The sequence below is a fragment of the Vicugna pacos genome, chromosome 5 (genome assembly GCF_048564905.1).
Source record: "Vicugna pacos chromosome 5, VicPac4, whole genome shotgun sequence".
Lineage (NCBI taxonomy): Eukaryota > Metazoa > Chordata > Mammalia > Artiodactyla > Camelidae > Vicugna > Vicugna pacos.
In genome coordinates, this window is record NC_132991.1 from 70,017,898 (window position 1) to 70,034,817 (window position 16,920).

The 16,920-nt window shown below is 45.9% G+C and overlaps 1 protein-coding gene across 1 annotated transcript in view; it reads right to left on the minus strand.

Moving 5' to 3' along the window:
* LOC102539248 (aldehyde oxidase 2) overlaps positions 1 to 13,672 on the minus strand; it is a 70,609-nt gene extending 56,937 nt beyond the window's left edge. Inside the window, exons 1-8 of the mRNA XM_006205169.3 lie at positions 13,619 to 13,672; positions 11,423 to 11,480; positions 9,898 to 9,994; positions 8,873 to 8,981; positions 7,357 to 7,483; positions 5,504 to 5,565; positions 2,847 to 2,936; positions 559 to 639 (exon numbers count right to left, since the gene is read on the minus strand). Of these exons, the coding sequence (XP_006205231.2) occupies positions 559 to 639; positions 2,847 to 2,936; positions 5,504 to 5,565; positions 7,357 to 7,483; positions 8,873 to 8,981; positions 9,898 to 9,994; positions 11,423 to 11,480; positions 13,619 to 13,672 (678 nt within the window). The remainder of the gene's footprint in view (positions 1 to 558; positions 640 to 2,846; positions 2,937 to 5,503; positions 5,566 to 7,356; positions 7,484 to 8,872; positions 8,982 to 9,897; positions 9,995 to 11,422; positions 11,481 to 13,618) is intronic.
* Between the last annotated feature and the right edge of the window lie 3,248 nt (positions 13,673 to 16,920).

Sequence of the window (16,920 nt, forward strand, 5' to 3'; positions counted from 1 at the left end):
AGATTGCAAACTCCTCAGGGGCAGGTCTTTGTGTGAGTTTTGTACCCTGCTGTATGTTCAGTGCCTAGAATAGTGCCCGGCATATGCTGAATAATTAAGGTTTGTTAAATCCATGAATAAACACACCAGAACCCCTTCAGAAGTAGGTATGTTGTAGAATGAGACCACTGGATGTTCAAGAGAAGCTGACAGGGACGGCTGAGGAATAGGGAGGCCCTGGAAGTGCTCCTTGGGGTCAGTGTCCTGGAGGGGCTGGAAAGACCAAGTGAGAAGCTGAGAGAAACGGGGTTGCTTGGGACAGTCAATAGGGACACACTGCAGATGACAGTGATGAGAGTAAGGATGAAATCTTTTTAAAAATAGCCCCAGCAGAGGCTTCAGGAGACGTGTGCAGGGCCCCCACCAGGTCTTGGTAAGCTGGGCAGGGACAGGCATCCTGATTTGATCAAACATTTCCACTATTTGCTAATTTTACAGGATGGAAAGGATGGTTTTAGAAAACTGAGCTTATAACCAGTGACATTTAAACAAGCACACAAAACACCCAACTCATCTTACCAGGAGTTCTGGCGGAAATATGAGCTCCTGGGTAGGGTCCAAGGGCTGGAACTCCTCTTTCGCAAATAACTCTGTGCAAATCTTTATAAAGGGCAGAAGAAAATGGTTCTGTGAGCCCCGCTCAACTGGAAACAGCTTTGTAATTCTTTACATTAATTAGGCAAAATGAACACAGTAATAACTTTTCAACTCTCCATGGATGGGAAAGTAGTTCAAATCAAATATTTTTAAATAAGAATCTTGTAAAAGAAATACTGGTTTGACACTAATATGATACTAAAGAAAAGAGTATTCTATGAAATAGTTCAAACAGTACCCTGTACAACACCAAGACAGTCTATGAAAAACAATCAGAGGTCAAGTACGCTTGGGAAATCCTCTCCACTGCACCCCAACCACTATCCCCTCACCTGTCAAGTCAGGATTCGAAACTCTAAAATCTCTGAGAAGTCCTGGAGTTTAAGTGAAAAAATGTCTCTAAACATACATGCCCATGTGTAAACACCCCCCCCCCACACCCACAACTTGATTTCATAACAATAGTTAACATTTATGGAGTGCTTATGTTTCAAGTGCTTTTACTTGTATTAATAATTTATTTAATCTTCACAACAATGTACAAAGAAATTAAATTATTATCCCCACTTTACCTATTGGGAAACTAAAGCACTATGAAAAGTTACTCAAACTGTAACCTTGTCTGAATCAAATATGTTTGAGCTTGAGAAACACTTATTCCCAGAAAACATTCCTAAAGAGGTAAGACCAATCAGGAGAGGACTGTGAGACGCCGGGCCTTAGGGCTGTGTAGGGGGCAGCCTGGGTGGACAGAGGGGCAGACAGATCTGGATTTATCCTCAGCTCTTCTGACTCCCCCAGGGGAAAGTTACCTAACCTCTGCAAAGGTTAAGTAGAAATAATGCCTATTTTGAAGGGTAATTGTGAAAAGTAGGTGAAATGACCTGACATTTGTCCAACCCTCCCCCTTCTTTCCTTTGTCTTGAAGGCCTTCCCAGGTTCCAGAAGGAAAACTTGCAATTGTTCCTTGGGTATGTTCTAAGTAGGACCCCAGACTGAGGCGTTACCTGCCAACGTCTGAATGATCAGTTTTTGCGATAGTTGGAATTAGAAATGTTGGCAGTAGCTGGGGACAATGATGTGGCGTATCTCTAAAACCTAGAAATACAACAGTGTCTGAGAATGAAATGGAAAACAAGTGTAGTGAATCAGAGCTGAGGAATTAAAGTTCTCCTAAAGAGCAGCAAGGGAAGGGACATCAAGGGGGCAGCCACCTGCCATCCAGCAGCTCTACCTGATGCATAGGGAAAGGTCTTCTATGATATCCCCCTTAGGATTATACAACAGCTCTGTGTGCATGCTCACCAAGCAGCCTTTTCCTTACAACGTGGCTCACTGCGTATGTTTTCTTATAGGGAAAGGACATGTGGCTCAGTGATCATAAGATCTACCTTAAAATTGTATTTCTCTTTATAAATGAATATTGGGGCATGGTCCAGTTTAAATATCATATTCTTTTGGGTTTGGTTAAAGTGAGTCAGGTGGTCCCCAGAGCCCAAGCATTGCCCAGATTGAATTCCTGAGGCCACAAAATCAAGAATCAGACTTTAGAATGCATTGATTCCTTCAAGACGCACTGATTCTCTGTGAAGTGGCTGTGGTGGGGGGGGGTGCAGCCCCCTGTCCTTGGCACACCCCTCTGTTCCACTGCACACCTTCTTCAGACCAAAATAAAGTGATGGACGAGGCCAAGAGTGGGAACTGGGTAGATATGAAGTCTGGAAACAGATACAGCAGGGCGATGCTGGGCTCAGTTTTGTATAAGGCTGGCCCTGCTCGCTTACATTTCCGTGTCTACAGAGAGCAGGCTATTTCCCCTGTATTCTAACTTCTTTAAGTGATTCACTTAAGAACTTGGCAGTGAATCTTTTTTGGAAACTAGTGTCTCTCAGAGAGCAAACCTGGGACTGGTGTGTTTCAGGCTGGGCTTCCCAGCTGTGGGGTCATGAACACACCCTGGGACTTTGACCGGGCTCCTCAGCCCTCCGGGGTCACAGTGCCCTCTCTCTGCAAGGCGGAGGCAGCGATAGAGGACAACTCTGCCTGGAGAGCCGGGCGAGGACAGGACTCAGCCTAGCTGGGCAGGTCTTTTTCCTCCTGTCTCAGTGGGTTTCTAAACCCACTTGTTAGCAAAGCTAACAAGCGCAGTTTCAGCCTTGGCCGGCATTAAGCGATACTTTCAGGGAGGGGACAAACACCAAGGGACTCACATCACTTTTCCCGCCTAGTGAGGAGAGATCATCTTCTCCTGGATCCAAGCAGCATTTTCCTGTTCCATTCTGTGGACAGCCGTTTGACTCCTAGGACAGTGAAAGGTCTTGAGATGAAAAACTTAGCACGTAAATGGGTGTGTGCCTTGAAGGGTTTCACAATTTAAATGAGACTCCAAACTCTTAAAGTCATTTTTGGTGGTTTCTATTGCAATAGGGATATTCACAAAATCTTTCTTCTTTAGCTTTATTTTTCAAATAAAGTGATACAGGTAGAACATATAAAATATATAATATATACACAATATATAATATATAGTATACAACAATAATAAAGAATAAGGAGAAACATAAAAGAAATAAATATAATTATCCTGTTCCACTGATAATATTTTAATATAACATATATTGTACTATATTTATAATACAATATACTTTTTATTTATTTTTGTTTATTTATTTGCTTATTGTTTTGTTCATTTATTCCCCTATTTATTTATATCATAAATCTTTTTCCATATCATTAAAACATCTTTAAGATGTAATTTTTCCATCTTCTGGCTATCCCATAATATATTGGTAAAATTTGTTATTGATGTATGTTTAGTTTTTTCCCTACATCTTATAACTAATAAATAACATGATGAACATTTCTTTTCACTAGATGTACAGTTTTGTGTACATCTCTGAATTTTTTCTTAGGTGAATTCTTAGTGGTAGAATTAATTGATAACAGATAACAAGGCAGTAACAATTTATCCATTTTTTAGCATATATAAGATTCAGCAACATTGAATATTATCATTTATATAAGGACCTTAAAACAAAGAAAAGAAAAAAAAAGAAGAAAAGAAGAAAAAAGAAAATCATTTTGGAATCAGATCTCCCTGAAATTTGCGATCTGCATGGGACTGAGTAGGAATGAATGGGCAATCAATGAATTTTAAAGTAGGTTTCCACTTGCTGGTTCTCTCATTTCCCATCTCCACCAAGCTTACTTCTTGTATCTTCTTCCTCAAGTAATTCCTCCTAAGTTTCTAGGAAAATACTTTTCTTCCAGATACTTCAGTTCTCTGTCTGCACAAATGTCTCGGGCTGCCATCTTCCTAATTCTGAACAAGAAGCAAAACCAAGGGGGCCAAGAGAGTAGTGCCTCCTTTCTCGCTCAAAACTCTGAGCACTTCCATGATGGGCCATGGGTCAGTGGCAATGGAAAAAGCCAGTCTTCTCTTGCCCGGTGGATAGAAGCCTTGAGTATTCCTACCAGGACTCAGTTCCTTTTACCCATTAGGGTCCCTGGGGCCTGTTGGCTGCTGGGTGGGTCTCTGACTATATTTTTGCCTTTATCCCCAGAGTCTGTGCCTGGAAAGGTGGATAACATCCACGTTCCAGTGGGAGAGAGATTTCCTTTACCTTCCTTTATTTGTATTTCACAAGTGCTTTTCCATTTACACCAATAATTTGATGGATTTACAAGCTATTTTATTTTATTTCTCAGCTCATCAACTTTGGCTCCCCTGTGTGGCAGAAAATGAGACACACACACACCAGAGACCTGCCTGGCTCTGGGGAGTGGGACACACCTCCTGGTCTACTTCCAGGCCCACATCTACTATTTGTGGGGCTGAGGCAATACAAATGGAGGTCCTCCTATCTGGCTCTGTCCTGTACTGTGAGGGGCCTCACACACCCCAGACTGAATGTTCAAGCTCCGTCCAATTCCTCTAAAAATAGGCAATCATGGCCACTCTTTGGTCTTGGGGTGCACCTGCTGGTTTTTATGATCTGCCATAGGAAGATGGACTTGGAGAAGAGGCTTGTGCCTGGGAATGGGGCCAAGATCATATTTGGCGCTGGTCTAGAAAAGGGCAGAGGCTTAAAGTGAACAAGTTACTTTGGCCCCATGACCTCTCAAGAAAGGCTGGAGGAGGACTAGTGAAGGGCCTTCCAAAGTGTGGGGTCCCCCTTGCAGGGTCTAAGGGTGGTACTGCCCACATCCATCCTGCTCTCAGTGGAGGATGATCAGAGGTGTCTGTTCTCCCTGTCAAACACTATTCATAGCATCAACAGCATCCTCAATGACAGTAGTAATTATTTGTTGAATTCTCACTAAGTGCCAAGCAAGACTTTGCTGCATGACTGCAATTTCTTATTTGATCTTCACAGAAGCCCAGTAAAGTATCCCCATTTTGTGAAGGAAAGTCCCTGCCCTCTGTAGTTGGGGCAAATTTTGGATTCCACTCTGTATTTTTGACTTCTGTATCTGCTCATACTTCCCAGCCGGTCTGGGTTCTTGGAACTAACCTTGCCTCTCCAAAGCAAACCCCATGCCTTTGCTTGTCTCCCTGGGTTTGCTGGAGGCCTCCTACCTGTCTTGTCCTGATGCCTTGTTGGACTAGTCTTGGAAGATGTCTTGTCTGGCTGGCTAGATCACCTGGCTTTGCTGTGGTGTGATACAGAGCATCAAAGGTGGTGTAACGTTCACCCTTCCCACGGGTGAACTCAGGCACTCCTGGGAGGTGGCTGGAGCTAACTCATGTGGTCTCCCTTATGGTCTATTTAGGTGGTCTAAGAAATTCAGCTCCTGTAGTCCCAGCCTGGACCAGCTGTCACTATCATTCCTGCTCTGTGGGGTGTTCCCACAGTCTCTTACTCACCAAGCAAAAGGTCTTTCCACTGGCGAGAACTGGCCGATACCCAGTGCAGCGGCATAGATTGCCTAATCAGAGAAGAAGTACAATTGTCAGTAGGCTTTATTTTCACTGATTTCTTTAGAAAGTTAAAACAAACCTAGGTGTTTTGTTTTTGAGAGTATTTGAGTATCTGCCAGATGGTTTACTGCCTTTTTCTTCTTCTTAGACAATTATCCTTCCTCCCACCTCAATTCTAGTTTTATTCTTTGTTCTAAAGAAGATAATAGTCCATCTGGTGAGCTCACTGTCATCTACCTATTAAATTATTTATTCAACATGTATCTATCGACAACAACTATATTTTAGATACTGTGCAAGATACAGAGGGCCCCAAATAAGAAAATATAGGTTGTTTCTAAGGCACTATATGAGTGAAGTGTCACTCCTTGGACAGATTGTTAGTAGTGCCCTTCAGTGGATTTTAGGTCCTTGCAGACCCTGGCCCTTCTCCGATTCTCCTGAATGAGAATGTCTGGGGACAAGCCCAGGAATCTGCATGTAAGAGGTCTACAGGCAGTTCTATTTCATGGTACAATGTAAGGACCTTAGGTTTCCATGGATGAAGACATGGGGTGGTCGGGGTAGAGGAGGATCAGTGTGGAATGAAGTTCATCTGGGAAGGCTTCACAAAGAAGCTTGGACTTGAAGGATGGGGAAACAATGGACTGATGGAGAATAAGGAAGGGGCACTTGGGGTTCACAGAGCAGCATGAGCAAAGGTGCAGAAGTGGAAACTGCGGAGGATGGAGGTTGGGGAGGAGACTGGCCAGTGGGGAGTCACAGAGCTGTGGAGGAGGAGTGAGTTTGGGAGGCCACTTGTTGGACTGGTCTGAAAGCCAGGAGAAGGGGGGTAGGCTTGGCCATGCTCGAGGGGTGAGGAGCTGTTGAAGGACCTCAAAGAGTGGACGGACCTAAGGAAGGCAGGATTTTAGATGACTTGACCTGATTTTCTGTAATGGAACAGAGAGAGTAAAGGAAATCCTCCAGCAACTGGCAGATTTGGAGGGTGTGTTGTGCTCACTGTTCAGGTCTCAGCCCAAGAATTTGTGGGTCTAACTGGTGACTTGTTTGACTTGTTTAGGGATTGTTGACACTTGAACATGAGCTTTATTGAGCCTTCAAAAGGGATATGTTTGTGAACTCTTTTTTAGTAATTTCAACCCACTGCAGATTTTAAAGGATTTAACCCCTGGAACCTGTGAATGTGATCTTATTTGGAAATCTGCAGAGATGCAGATGTGATCCAGTTAAGATGAGATCCTACTGGATTAGGGCAGGCCTTCACCCAGTGACTGGTGAATTTATAAGAAGAGGGAGGGGAGACACGCGGGGGAGAAGGCCCGGGAAGATGGAGCCAAAGATCAGAGTGATGAATCTCTGAGTGAAGGAGCACCAGGGCTGCATGCTGCCAGCCACTGGAAGCTAGGATGATGTAAGGAAGGATCCTCCTCTAGAGCTTTGACTTGAAACTCTTCGCCTCCAGAACTGTGAGAGAAGAAATTCCTGTCGTTTTAACCCGCTCACCTTGTGATATTTTGTTACGACAGCCCTAAAGAAGACAGCCACAAAAGTCACTGGATAGAGAAGTGGGGTGTTGAGGTGGGCCCCGTGCAGTCTTTAGTTCTCTAGCAAGCACTTTGACACGTGGGGTGCAGCTGGACATTCTTCTCTGCTCCTGGGTGGACTGCAGCCACCTTAGAAACAACCGAGGGCATCCCTGAGCGAGCCGGCGGTGGCACTGTCGGGGGGTGGGGCAGCCCAGGACACACTGCTCCCTGGCCTCGGGCGGGTAGTGGGTTTTCTCGAGTCAGACCTACCCCCCAGGGCTGCCATGAGCTGCTCTTCTGAGGGCTGCGGGTGGTTCCTGAGCAGCGTGTACATGGACATCACCATCCCTGGGGTGCAGAAGCCGCACTGGGTGCCGTGGCTCTTGGCAATCCGCTCCTAGAAAGACACAGGCATGGTCATAGGCCCTGCCTTCCTGCGGCCGCCACCTCCCACCACGTCCTGGGCCGCCTTGTCTCAGTGGAATCCGCTCCCTTGAGCTGCGCGCCCTCCCCTTGGACAGAGCCGGCCACTGTCCCCTGTCCTCCGCTGCTCCTGGAAGAGGGGACTCAGAAGCTGTGCTCTGTTGTTACATTTGCTTCTCAAGCTGAGATGCCCAGATCCTTCTAGTTGGGAATCAGCAGTGTGCAGCCTTCCTTCCCAGATGGAGAAGAATTCTCCAGAAATCAATAATGACAAGGAAAGTGTGTGTAATTTCAAAAACACTTTTCTTGAACACCCCTGCGTCTTTCCCAGCTTGGTTCTGGCCACGGGCCACCCCTTTTGGATGAACTTGGAGACTATTTACTATGGACCTGTTACTTTCTTTAAATTCTTTTGTGCTGGCTCAAAAGGAGCTCTACTCTCAGAGGTCCAAGAGTTTGGACTGTGTTTCAGATCCTTGCTATTTAAAGTGTAGTCCATGGACCAGCGGTGTTGGTTCCACCCTGGGAGGGGGCTTATAGAAAATGCAGAATCTCAGGACTCTGCTCTAAACCTCCTGACTCAGACTCTGCATTTTTAACAAGCTCCCAGCTGATTCTTAGGCACATTAGAGCTTGACAAGCCCTGCTCTAGATTTCAGACTGCGGTATAATTCTAGGATTCAGGCTTATCTGCCTTGGTGTGAACATCCTCTCTGACCTTCTCAGAGACTCTAGTAAACTCTGCTGGGTCCTCTGCCTTTGCTGACCTCCCTAGGATTGATTCTCAAGTGGTCCCTCCTGCTTGGAAGGACTTGCGGAGTTAGTGGGTCTGGACCTATGACTCTTCAACCCCTTGTGACAATGACAAAGGAACTGAAGAGTTTTTGCCAACGCGTGTCACGGTACTCTCCAAACCAGCCCCTTTGTTCTGGCTTCAGGTTAAGATTTGGAGAAACGATTGTCCTGGTTCTCTGGTTCAGTCAAGCTCAATTCTGATTTTACTCCCAAGACCTCCATGCCACAGGGAATAATCCTGAATTTTACGCTGTTAGCCTCAGAGAGGTTTTATTCCATGAGTACATTATTTGTTCTGCCTCAGAGTCTAACAGGCATTCATCAATGTTTTGATCATGCTGTTATCATTCAAGCAAAAAAAGTAAAAAGAAAGATGTTCATCTAATGAAATGTGGATGGATGTCTAGCTTTCTTTTAAATCACTTAACAAGTATTATTATCTTGATCAATATGCATCCAAAGCTTCTACTTACTGGATTACAACCTAGAAGCCCCAGGCGGCACAGTCAACACAGCATTGATTAAAAAGATAGAATTAAGGAGTGAGAAAATTAGCATGTGTGCTTACCTGCACGGGGTGAAGCCTGGTTTTGATGCTTCCAACACCCTCCACAGTTGTGACAGCAGCCCCATACAGAGAGCAGATGGGAACCAGGCACGCCGTGACAGAAAAGTGTCTTTATATGAGAAACATGAGGGAAATCAAAAGGAGTAACACAGTTCTGCCTGATGGGGAACCTGGGACCCCAGAAGGGCAGCAGAAAACCCCCCAAGTCTGTGACTTAACCTAGAGGATGGGGAAAGGGCGGGGTGACCAGGAGGGAGAATTGAGAGTCCTCTAGGCTGCCTCGGTATTATCTGTAGGAACTGGGGATCCTTAGGGGGAATATGAGCATTCTGAACTTCAGAAAAACTTCCCAAGCCCAGATCAGACCGAGCTGGGTCTGGACTTGTTGGGGATGCTCCACCTACTAGTCATTTAGGACTTCAGTCCTGTAACAGGTAAGACGTACACCTTTGTCTTTTGACCATATTTGAGAATTGTTTTGCTTGTTAATTTGAAACTCTCTACATAAGGTCTTTCAGCAGAGTTGGATGATCTGTGCCCTGAGGCCATTTCTTGATTTCTTGGGCCAGTGGATTTAAGAGCAGCCCAAGTCCTGGAATCTGGCCCTTAATTAAAGGATGGAATTATAGCCCAGGTCCAGCCCCATGGTAGAAAGAACATCAGCATCAGAGCCGAGAAACATGGGATCAAGTCCTTGTTCCACAACTTACTAGCTGCATGACCTTGAACAAGTTACTTTATCCTTTGGAGCCTCAGCTTCCTCATCTGTGAAATGAATGTTTGGCCTAAATTGGGGTTTCTTAACCTCGAAGGTGTAAATAGGCCTTGGGAGGTCTACAATTTCCCTGAAACTGTATGCAAAATGTTACTAGTTTTTGTAAAAGCTCACAGTTTTTAAATCAGATTTTTGGAGGGGTCTAAGACCCAGAGAGTGTTAGAATCAGAAAGCTGGAAGGTCCTTCGAGATGACCTTCAGCTGTGACATGAGAATGAAGCCTGGCCCTCTGGGCGTCTGGGCAGGATACCTTATCTTCTCGGATGCGAGGTCCCGCTTAGACACCATCACCGTGCAGGCGCCGCAGCCCCCTCTTCCGCAGGCGTACTTGGTCCCTGTGAGGCGTACTGCAGGGGGTGGTCAAGGAAAGACTCCCAGGAGAACCCACCACCTCCAGCAGAGCTGCCTCCTAGGGGATCACTAACAAGGAACATCCTTTCCGGGGGGTGAGGTGCAGGTCTGAGAAGTCACTCATCTGCTTCCAAGTCTCGGTCAAGGCCACTCTGTATCTTATTGGCTGTGTGACCCAGGACATACTAACCTCTCCCTGCCTGCTTTCTCACTTGCAAAGAGGGAACAGCGATACCTACTTGAAATTCTCAGGCTTATCATAAGCATCTAGTAGCATAAAGGATGTCAAAGCCCTTGGGAAAATCCTGTTTCATTACAGGTATTCTTTTGGCTTCCACTCATGTAATTGAAAGAGGAACACTTATGTTTAGCAGTTTAATGTGTTGTTAGTTTCGGAGAGAACTCCTATCCTTATTGTCATATCCCGACAGGAGAGTCCCTCTGCTCCCGCTTCGTCCAGGTCCAATCCCAGTGCTCAGCCTCTACCCCCTCTCTTTAGTCATCCTTCTCCCTAATTGTGGTCCATTTCCACACAGTTTACGGATTGGATGTAATTTACTAAACTGGCTAAGAGGACTTCGGAATTGCTGACTTTCTTTTTTTTAAGAACCATAAGACTTGATCTAAATTAAGTCATAATTATAAATGCTTATTAGAGAGGTATGTAAATAAATGGGGTGGGCTGGGTGTAACTGGAGAGCTTGCGCCCCGTTTTAAATGGGGGACGACAGACAGTGCCTAGTCAGCCCTAAGCAAGACTGCTGCCAAGCAGGAATGACTGTCTTTCCGTTGTCCACGAGAAACTCCCACTTTAAAAAAATATGAGACTTCCTAATTTTAAAACATTGACAACTAATTAAAAACTATGTGGGCTTTTAAACAAACCTTGTAATGTCTGTCTTTTTTTTTTTTTTTGGCTTCTATTAGCCATCCATTGGATTTACCAACTAAAACAAGTTTGCCATTATGAAGATCTAAATTTCAGAATATGGAATGGTAAGGAAAATTCTGTCGTGAGAAAATAGAACGTAGAGAAAGGTAATCTCCTATGACACATGCTTTTCCTGAATCTGGAGAATTTGGTTTTCCTCCAGGGCAGGGAACATGCACAAATCTCTATTATATAACCACCCTCCTGGGGATCTGGAAGGCCCTTAACGGAATAATTAGTGTTGAAGTAAAGGGCTTAGCTTCTATTTCATGGCTATTAAATTAAGATATAAGAAACTCTGGGGAAACTTTATCCTATCCAAATAGCCCAATTAACCTGATATCCTTAGAACCATTGCCAAAAGCAAATAGAAGGCAAGGCCAAGGGGCCTGGCTGTCTGAGGGTGAGGAGGTTTGATTAGTTCTCATAACTGCAGCTGGCCTGAGCTTTAAGGCAAACACAGACACGGCCAAGGCCTTGTTCAAAAGGGTCCAGTTCTTTCGTAGGTAGGTCAGCAGAGTGACTTCAGGGTCCGCATTCCTCTCTATCACCTGCATTAGAAACAGCAAAGAGATTGTGATGGGGGTAGAATGGCATGCCCGCGTGGTTTACTAACTGGGGTATAATATTAGGCCTGAAAGCAAACAGCTTTTACATAAATTCATAGAGGAGGAGAATCACCGCGCAACTGTGCCACAATGCTCTTATCTGTGACTAGAGCTGGGAACCACTGCTGTGTGTAGATGCCGACGGCAGGTATACCCTTCGTGTTCACTCCACTATCTAATTTTGTGGAATCTTCCAACCCAGTTTTTTACACTTTTGAAATATTTCCAACTGGAGAGGGACTTGGATGCTCTGTGTGTGTGTGTGTGTGTGTGTGTGTGTGTGTGTATGTGTGTGTGTTTATGTGTGTGTGTTTATGTGTGTGTATGTGTATGTGTGTGTCTTTATGTGTGTGTGTGAAAGTTCCTCGAGGGAAGAGAGCTGAATAGGAAGGGTTTCTATTCTGCCATCTCTGAGACACCTTGCTTGGTAACATCAGGGATCCTAAGAGTTGGTGGCAGAAAGGGGAGGTAGGGGGAGTTGCTGCGTTCTGGCGTGCTCCCTGAGTGTGCCAGCCACCACCCCGCTCACCACAGCAGAGTGGCCAATGGTGAGCCTTGTGGCCCCAACTCAGGACCCAGGGCAGCTCTGGAGGAACACTAGAATTCCTCTCTCCCTCACTTTGCAAAGTGGGGGATTTAGCATCTAAAGCCATGGAAGAGACCTTCTTTGGTGCTTCTTTCCCGTTTGCTTATTTTCTTTGACTTTGTCTTTGGGTGTCCTGCAAACACCTTCAGCCGTTCTGCTGCATCAGAGGAAAGAAAGCTACAATGGGCTATTCATGTGAGGTTCTTCCTTTCTCCCCAGAAGAAAAACATAGATGTGTGTGGACCTCAAAGAATAAAACAGTACAGAAAGATGCTTCCAACTTGAAATATTACAATTCAGCTGCTCCCTGGATCTCTGGGGGGTTCTCATCACTGAAAGAAGGAGCCCTCCTCTGCCTGCCCTTACTTCCGCCCCAGGTCCTTTAAAAGCATTTAATGAGAATGTGTTTGGATAACATTTTTATTACCTAGATGACTCCACCCCCATCACACAACCTGTGTTTTCTCTAACCTTGACTTATTCCCTGTTCTGGCTGCAACCACTTCATTCTAGGGCTCATGACTCAGGAGGGATGTAGAGGAAGGAACCTCCAAACCTCGGCCAGTGGAATAAGTAAGGATGGACAATCCTGGAAGGACGTAGGGGGCCGTGGAGACTGGATACAGGAGAGAGAACAGAAGGGATGAGCACATAGAGGCTCTGTGATCTCTTCCCTTCCTTGGGCCAAGCCAAATCCCACTTAGGTCTGCGGGATTGGAAGGCTGAGGGGCACTGAAGGAGAGGTGACAAGACCCCGGAGAAGCCGCATATCGTGGAGCTAGAGAATGGTTCCCTGGAGAGACTCAGGAGAGGAACGGGCCGGGCAGAGGGCACTGCAGGTTAACGAGTGGCTGTGTGGACGGATGGTGAGGGCTGGCAGAGAGAATGCCAGGGAAGTGTCGTGGAAGGAACTTAACTGCAATTCAGGGAAAGAGAGGGCTGGAAATTGACCGCAATTACATTTCAGCTAATTCTGAAGAATGCAAACTCAACAGAAAAATTAAGTTCATAAACAGAAAAATAAAGAATCCTCCATTTCTTGTCCTCCTGAGATATGTTACTGGAATAGCATGCTTCTGGAATATCAGGCCCAGTGCTAAGGGCTCAGAGCATTTAAGAGGTTCCTAATCGGTGAAACAAGCGTCTCTCTTTTAATCTTTACAACGGCCGTAGGAAGTGGATTCTAAAGATGCGTGTTCTGAGGCTCAGGGAGATGAAGTAACTTGCAGAACATCATACATTAACCAGAAGAACTGGATTGGAACCAAGGCTGTCTGACACCGAAGCACCTGTGATTAACCCCAATGCTTTAGTGCCTCCCCGCATTCCCAGAGGCCGAGCCCCAGCTGAGTGGAGGACAGGACAAATAAGCCTGGTTCCTGGTCCCTGGCTTCTTGTCCCTGACTGGAGGGGTCTCAACACAAACGGGCCACAAGTGTACTAGAAGTTTCCTGTTGTCTCTGCAAACCATGGTAGTAACACCCAACACACTTACCTTCCTCCCATTCACAAAGAAAACCAACTCATCCGATCTCGATGGGCAAGGCATTGCCCCTGGAAATAAGTTTCGCCTTACAGCTCTGGGTGGAAATGTTCCTTGGCACCAGCCGCGGGAATGAGCAGAAAGGATTTAGGTCCAAGCAACTGAAATCTCTCCCTGTGTGACGGGGAGGCAGACAGCTTGGCGCCCCAGAGAGCAGGACAGCGGGTGGAGACGCCCTTGCTTTGTGGCCTTTTAAGTCTAGGGCACCTGAGTGGCCCGGCCTCCTCCTCGTGTCTCACTTTGCCTCCCACCAATCTTGGCTTCGAAGCTTGCTCGGTGAATGGCCCACACCCCTTCCTGCATCGTCGGAAGCTACAGGGCTTCAGTGTGAAAACTGTAAGCAACCTTCTAAACTTAAACCCACTCTGCACACTGCCTTGGCCCCAGGAATATGTCCTGGATGGATTTCCTCCTTCTCAAAAAGAGCTAGCGGTGTGCTTTCTGAGAACTCTTGCTCTTCCCAATGTTTCTCTTATTCTATCTGCATAGATGTTTTCTTGTGGAAATCGTATGGATAATCTGGTCTGTGCCCTGCAGTGGAGGTGGGGGTGTCGCATCCACCTAGCCCCTCGATGCCCTTCGCACTTCCCCCTGCCTATGGGATTATTCCACTGGAAAATTGTGATCTAGTCAAGTCAACCACTTTACAGATAAGGAAACAGGGGCCCAGGTAGGTGAGATCAGTAGCTCAGGGTCACAAAGAAGGTAAGTGGCAAAATGGGAATTAAAACCAAGCTCCCCTGGCTTGAAACACCTGTAAGTGTATAGATAGATGCGTTAATTTAAAAAATCTCATTTTTGATCTGTTTGAAGCTCTCCAGTTGGGTATCTGTAATGTCCAGGGCTGGCTTCCCAGGTGGGTGAAGGCAGCTGCCCATGTGGTCTGGTTTCAGGAGAGGCAAGACCTCTCTGATCACCAGTACTTCCTGGCACCCTGTCAGCAGTCAGCCCCTTGCCTTCAGGTGAACTCCCTGGGCGGCAGCGCCTCAGGTCAGGGACGACCACGCCCTGGCACCCTCCTGCCCTGGCTGACCGAGGAAGAGCCTCCTCCCACTTGGTCCAGGCGTGACAGCAGAATCCCCCCCCACCCCCCGCGGGGCTGTTGCAGAAAACACTCCTGATGAAATGGAGTTGGAAGCTGCCAACTCTTTACGGGTCTAATTCCTGGGTCCTGGGCGGCTGCTTCCTACACCCACAGAGACGAGTGTTTACGCCCACGTGCCTTCATCTGGGTGTGTACATGGTGTCTCACATGTGTTAAAATGTTGTTGAATAAATCCACAACAGGGTCATGAGAGAAGTTGGAGGTCACACTGTGAATTAGATAGGACCTCCAGGTCAGCCCTTTTGATCTTGACACTCTTTGATGCTTTTGTTAAACCCCCAGCAGCCCTCCAAGGCCTGGAGCACAAGGTCCAAACTCCTCACCCCAGGTGCAAAGCCCTCCATGACCTGTCCCTGTTTCTGGCCTCAGGCTGTCTTGCTCTTCAGAAAAATCTCCTGATCTCAACAAACTATCCTCTCATCGTCATTCTTCTGCTTAAACCTGGCGTTTCTCTCCTTGGAACCTTCCAGTGGCCCCCACTGCACTTAGCAAAACCCCATGAGCTTTCCGGGGAGTGATGCCGACCAGAGTAAATGCCTAATGAGAACTGGCTAAGTGACTGAAGAAGGCTCTTCCATGTCTGCAATGGTAGCTACCCTACTCCTGTCCCAGAGTCACTTCCTACCCTACCCCTTTCTTTGCTTTTTAAAAAAATTTTTTATTGAAGTGTAGTTGATTTACAGTGTTGGTTTCAGGTGTACAGCAGATTCAGTTATAAACCTCCCCTCTTCTTTATCTACTATCAAAAAGTAGCATCAAACCTCCCTTCTCTCCTTTCTCTCAATTTCAAAAGCATCTGCAGATCCAATCGATTGCTTCTTTACTTTTCATTCCATGAACCAAGAACCAGGAAACTAGTCTCCAATCTACCAATAATTGTTGGCTGTCTTTTCTATGTTTTTTTCTCATTTTTCTCAGTTAGGGAATACACTCCTGAAGGTTAAATAGCTAGTTGTATTCACCATATTCAGCCCGAATGACTACTTGTTCATTGCAGGGGTTAATGGACGCTTGAAGGGTTACCTGCAATACTTTAAATGTGGAGGCATCAGTGATCATTCATTCACTTGCTCAGTTGTTATTAGGCATCTGTCTTGTGCCAGGCTCCATGCTAAGTGGTAGAGGCACAGTGGAAAACCATATCTCCAAGGAGTTTATGGTTAGTAAGAGAGACAATTAATATGTAATTAAATATTTACCATTGTGAGAAGCACAGAACAGGGAAATTAGCTTTGTTTGGGGAGAGGGACCGGAGAAGGCCGCCCCGAGGAAGAGGCATCTAGGCTTGTAAGGTGACTAGGGCCTGATTCTGAGAGAACTGGGAATGGATGGGAGGCAGGCTGGGGAGGAGGGAAAGTGGCGGGGGTGGGGAGACCCAGTCCTTCTCCCGGCTGCTTCCACGCAGGGCAAAACCGATACAGCGGTTGTTTTTAAGGGTCCACAGTCTTTTCACCATCTCTTGCTGTCCTTTAAAACAGAGCAGCAAGTGAGCACACAGAACACGATTCCCACTTACAGGAGCACAGACGTTGGCAATGAAAAGCATGAATCATGGTGCTTCAAAATGTTTGCAGGAATAAGTCCTTCAGCGTCCATGTAAAGCACAAGCATTTAATGTAGAAGATCAGTATTAGAGCACCAAGGTCGGATTATGGGATTAGAGTTGGAGGATATAAGTACTTTGGATTAGGGAACCAAATACATTAATTGCTGGGAAACTGACCTTGAATGACTTTAAAGAAGTGTTTTTCAAACTTGTTTCAGCCAGGGAAACTTCTGTTTGCATGATATCTTGTGAAATGCAAACAAATTTAATAAAAGGTCATGGCTTAGCCCAGAGGACTGGAGTGAGGCCTGACGCCCTCTGGTTTTCCCTCCTTCTGAAACCTCCGGGGCTCCAGGGAACTGAGTCTAAAAATCACTCACTGCTGAGTGAGCAAAGGTTGTTCATGGTATGAAAGTAGGCGGCTGTCTCTGCCAACTTTTTCTGATTCTGAGATCTTATTTAAGACAATGGAAAAAAAGCAGCCACTGCTTTTTAAAAAAAAATAATGAAAAGAGAAGATTGAATTTCTTCACCTTTAAATGGATTGTTCTTATGCATGAGAGAAATGCCACATATATTGACCCAGGTGCTTGTATGTTTGTT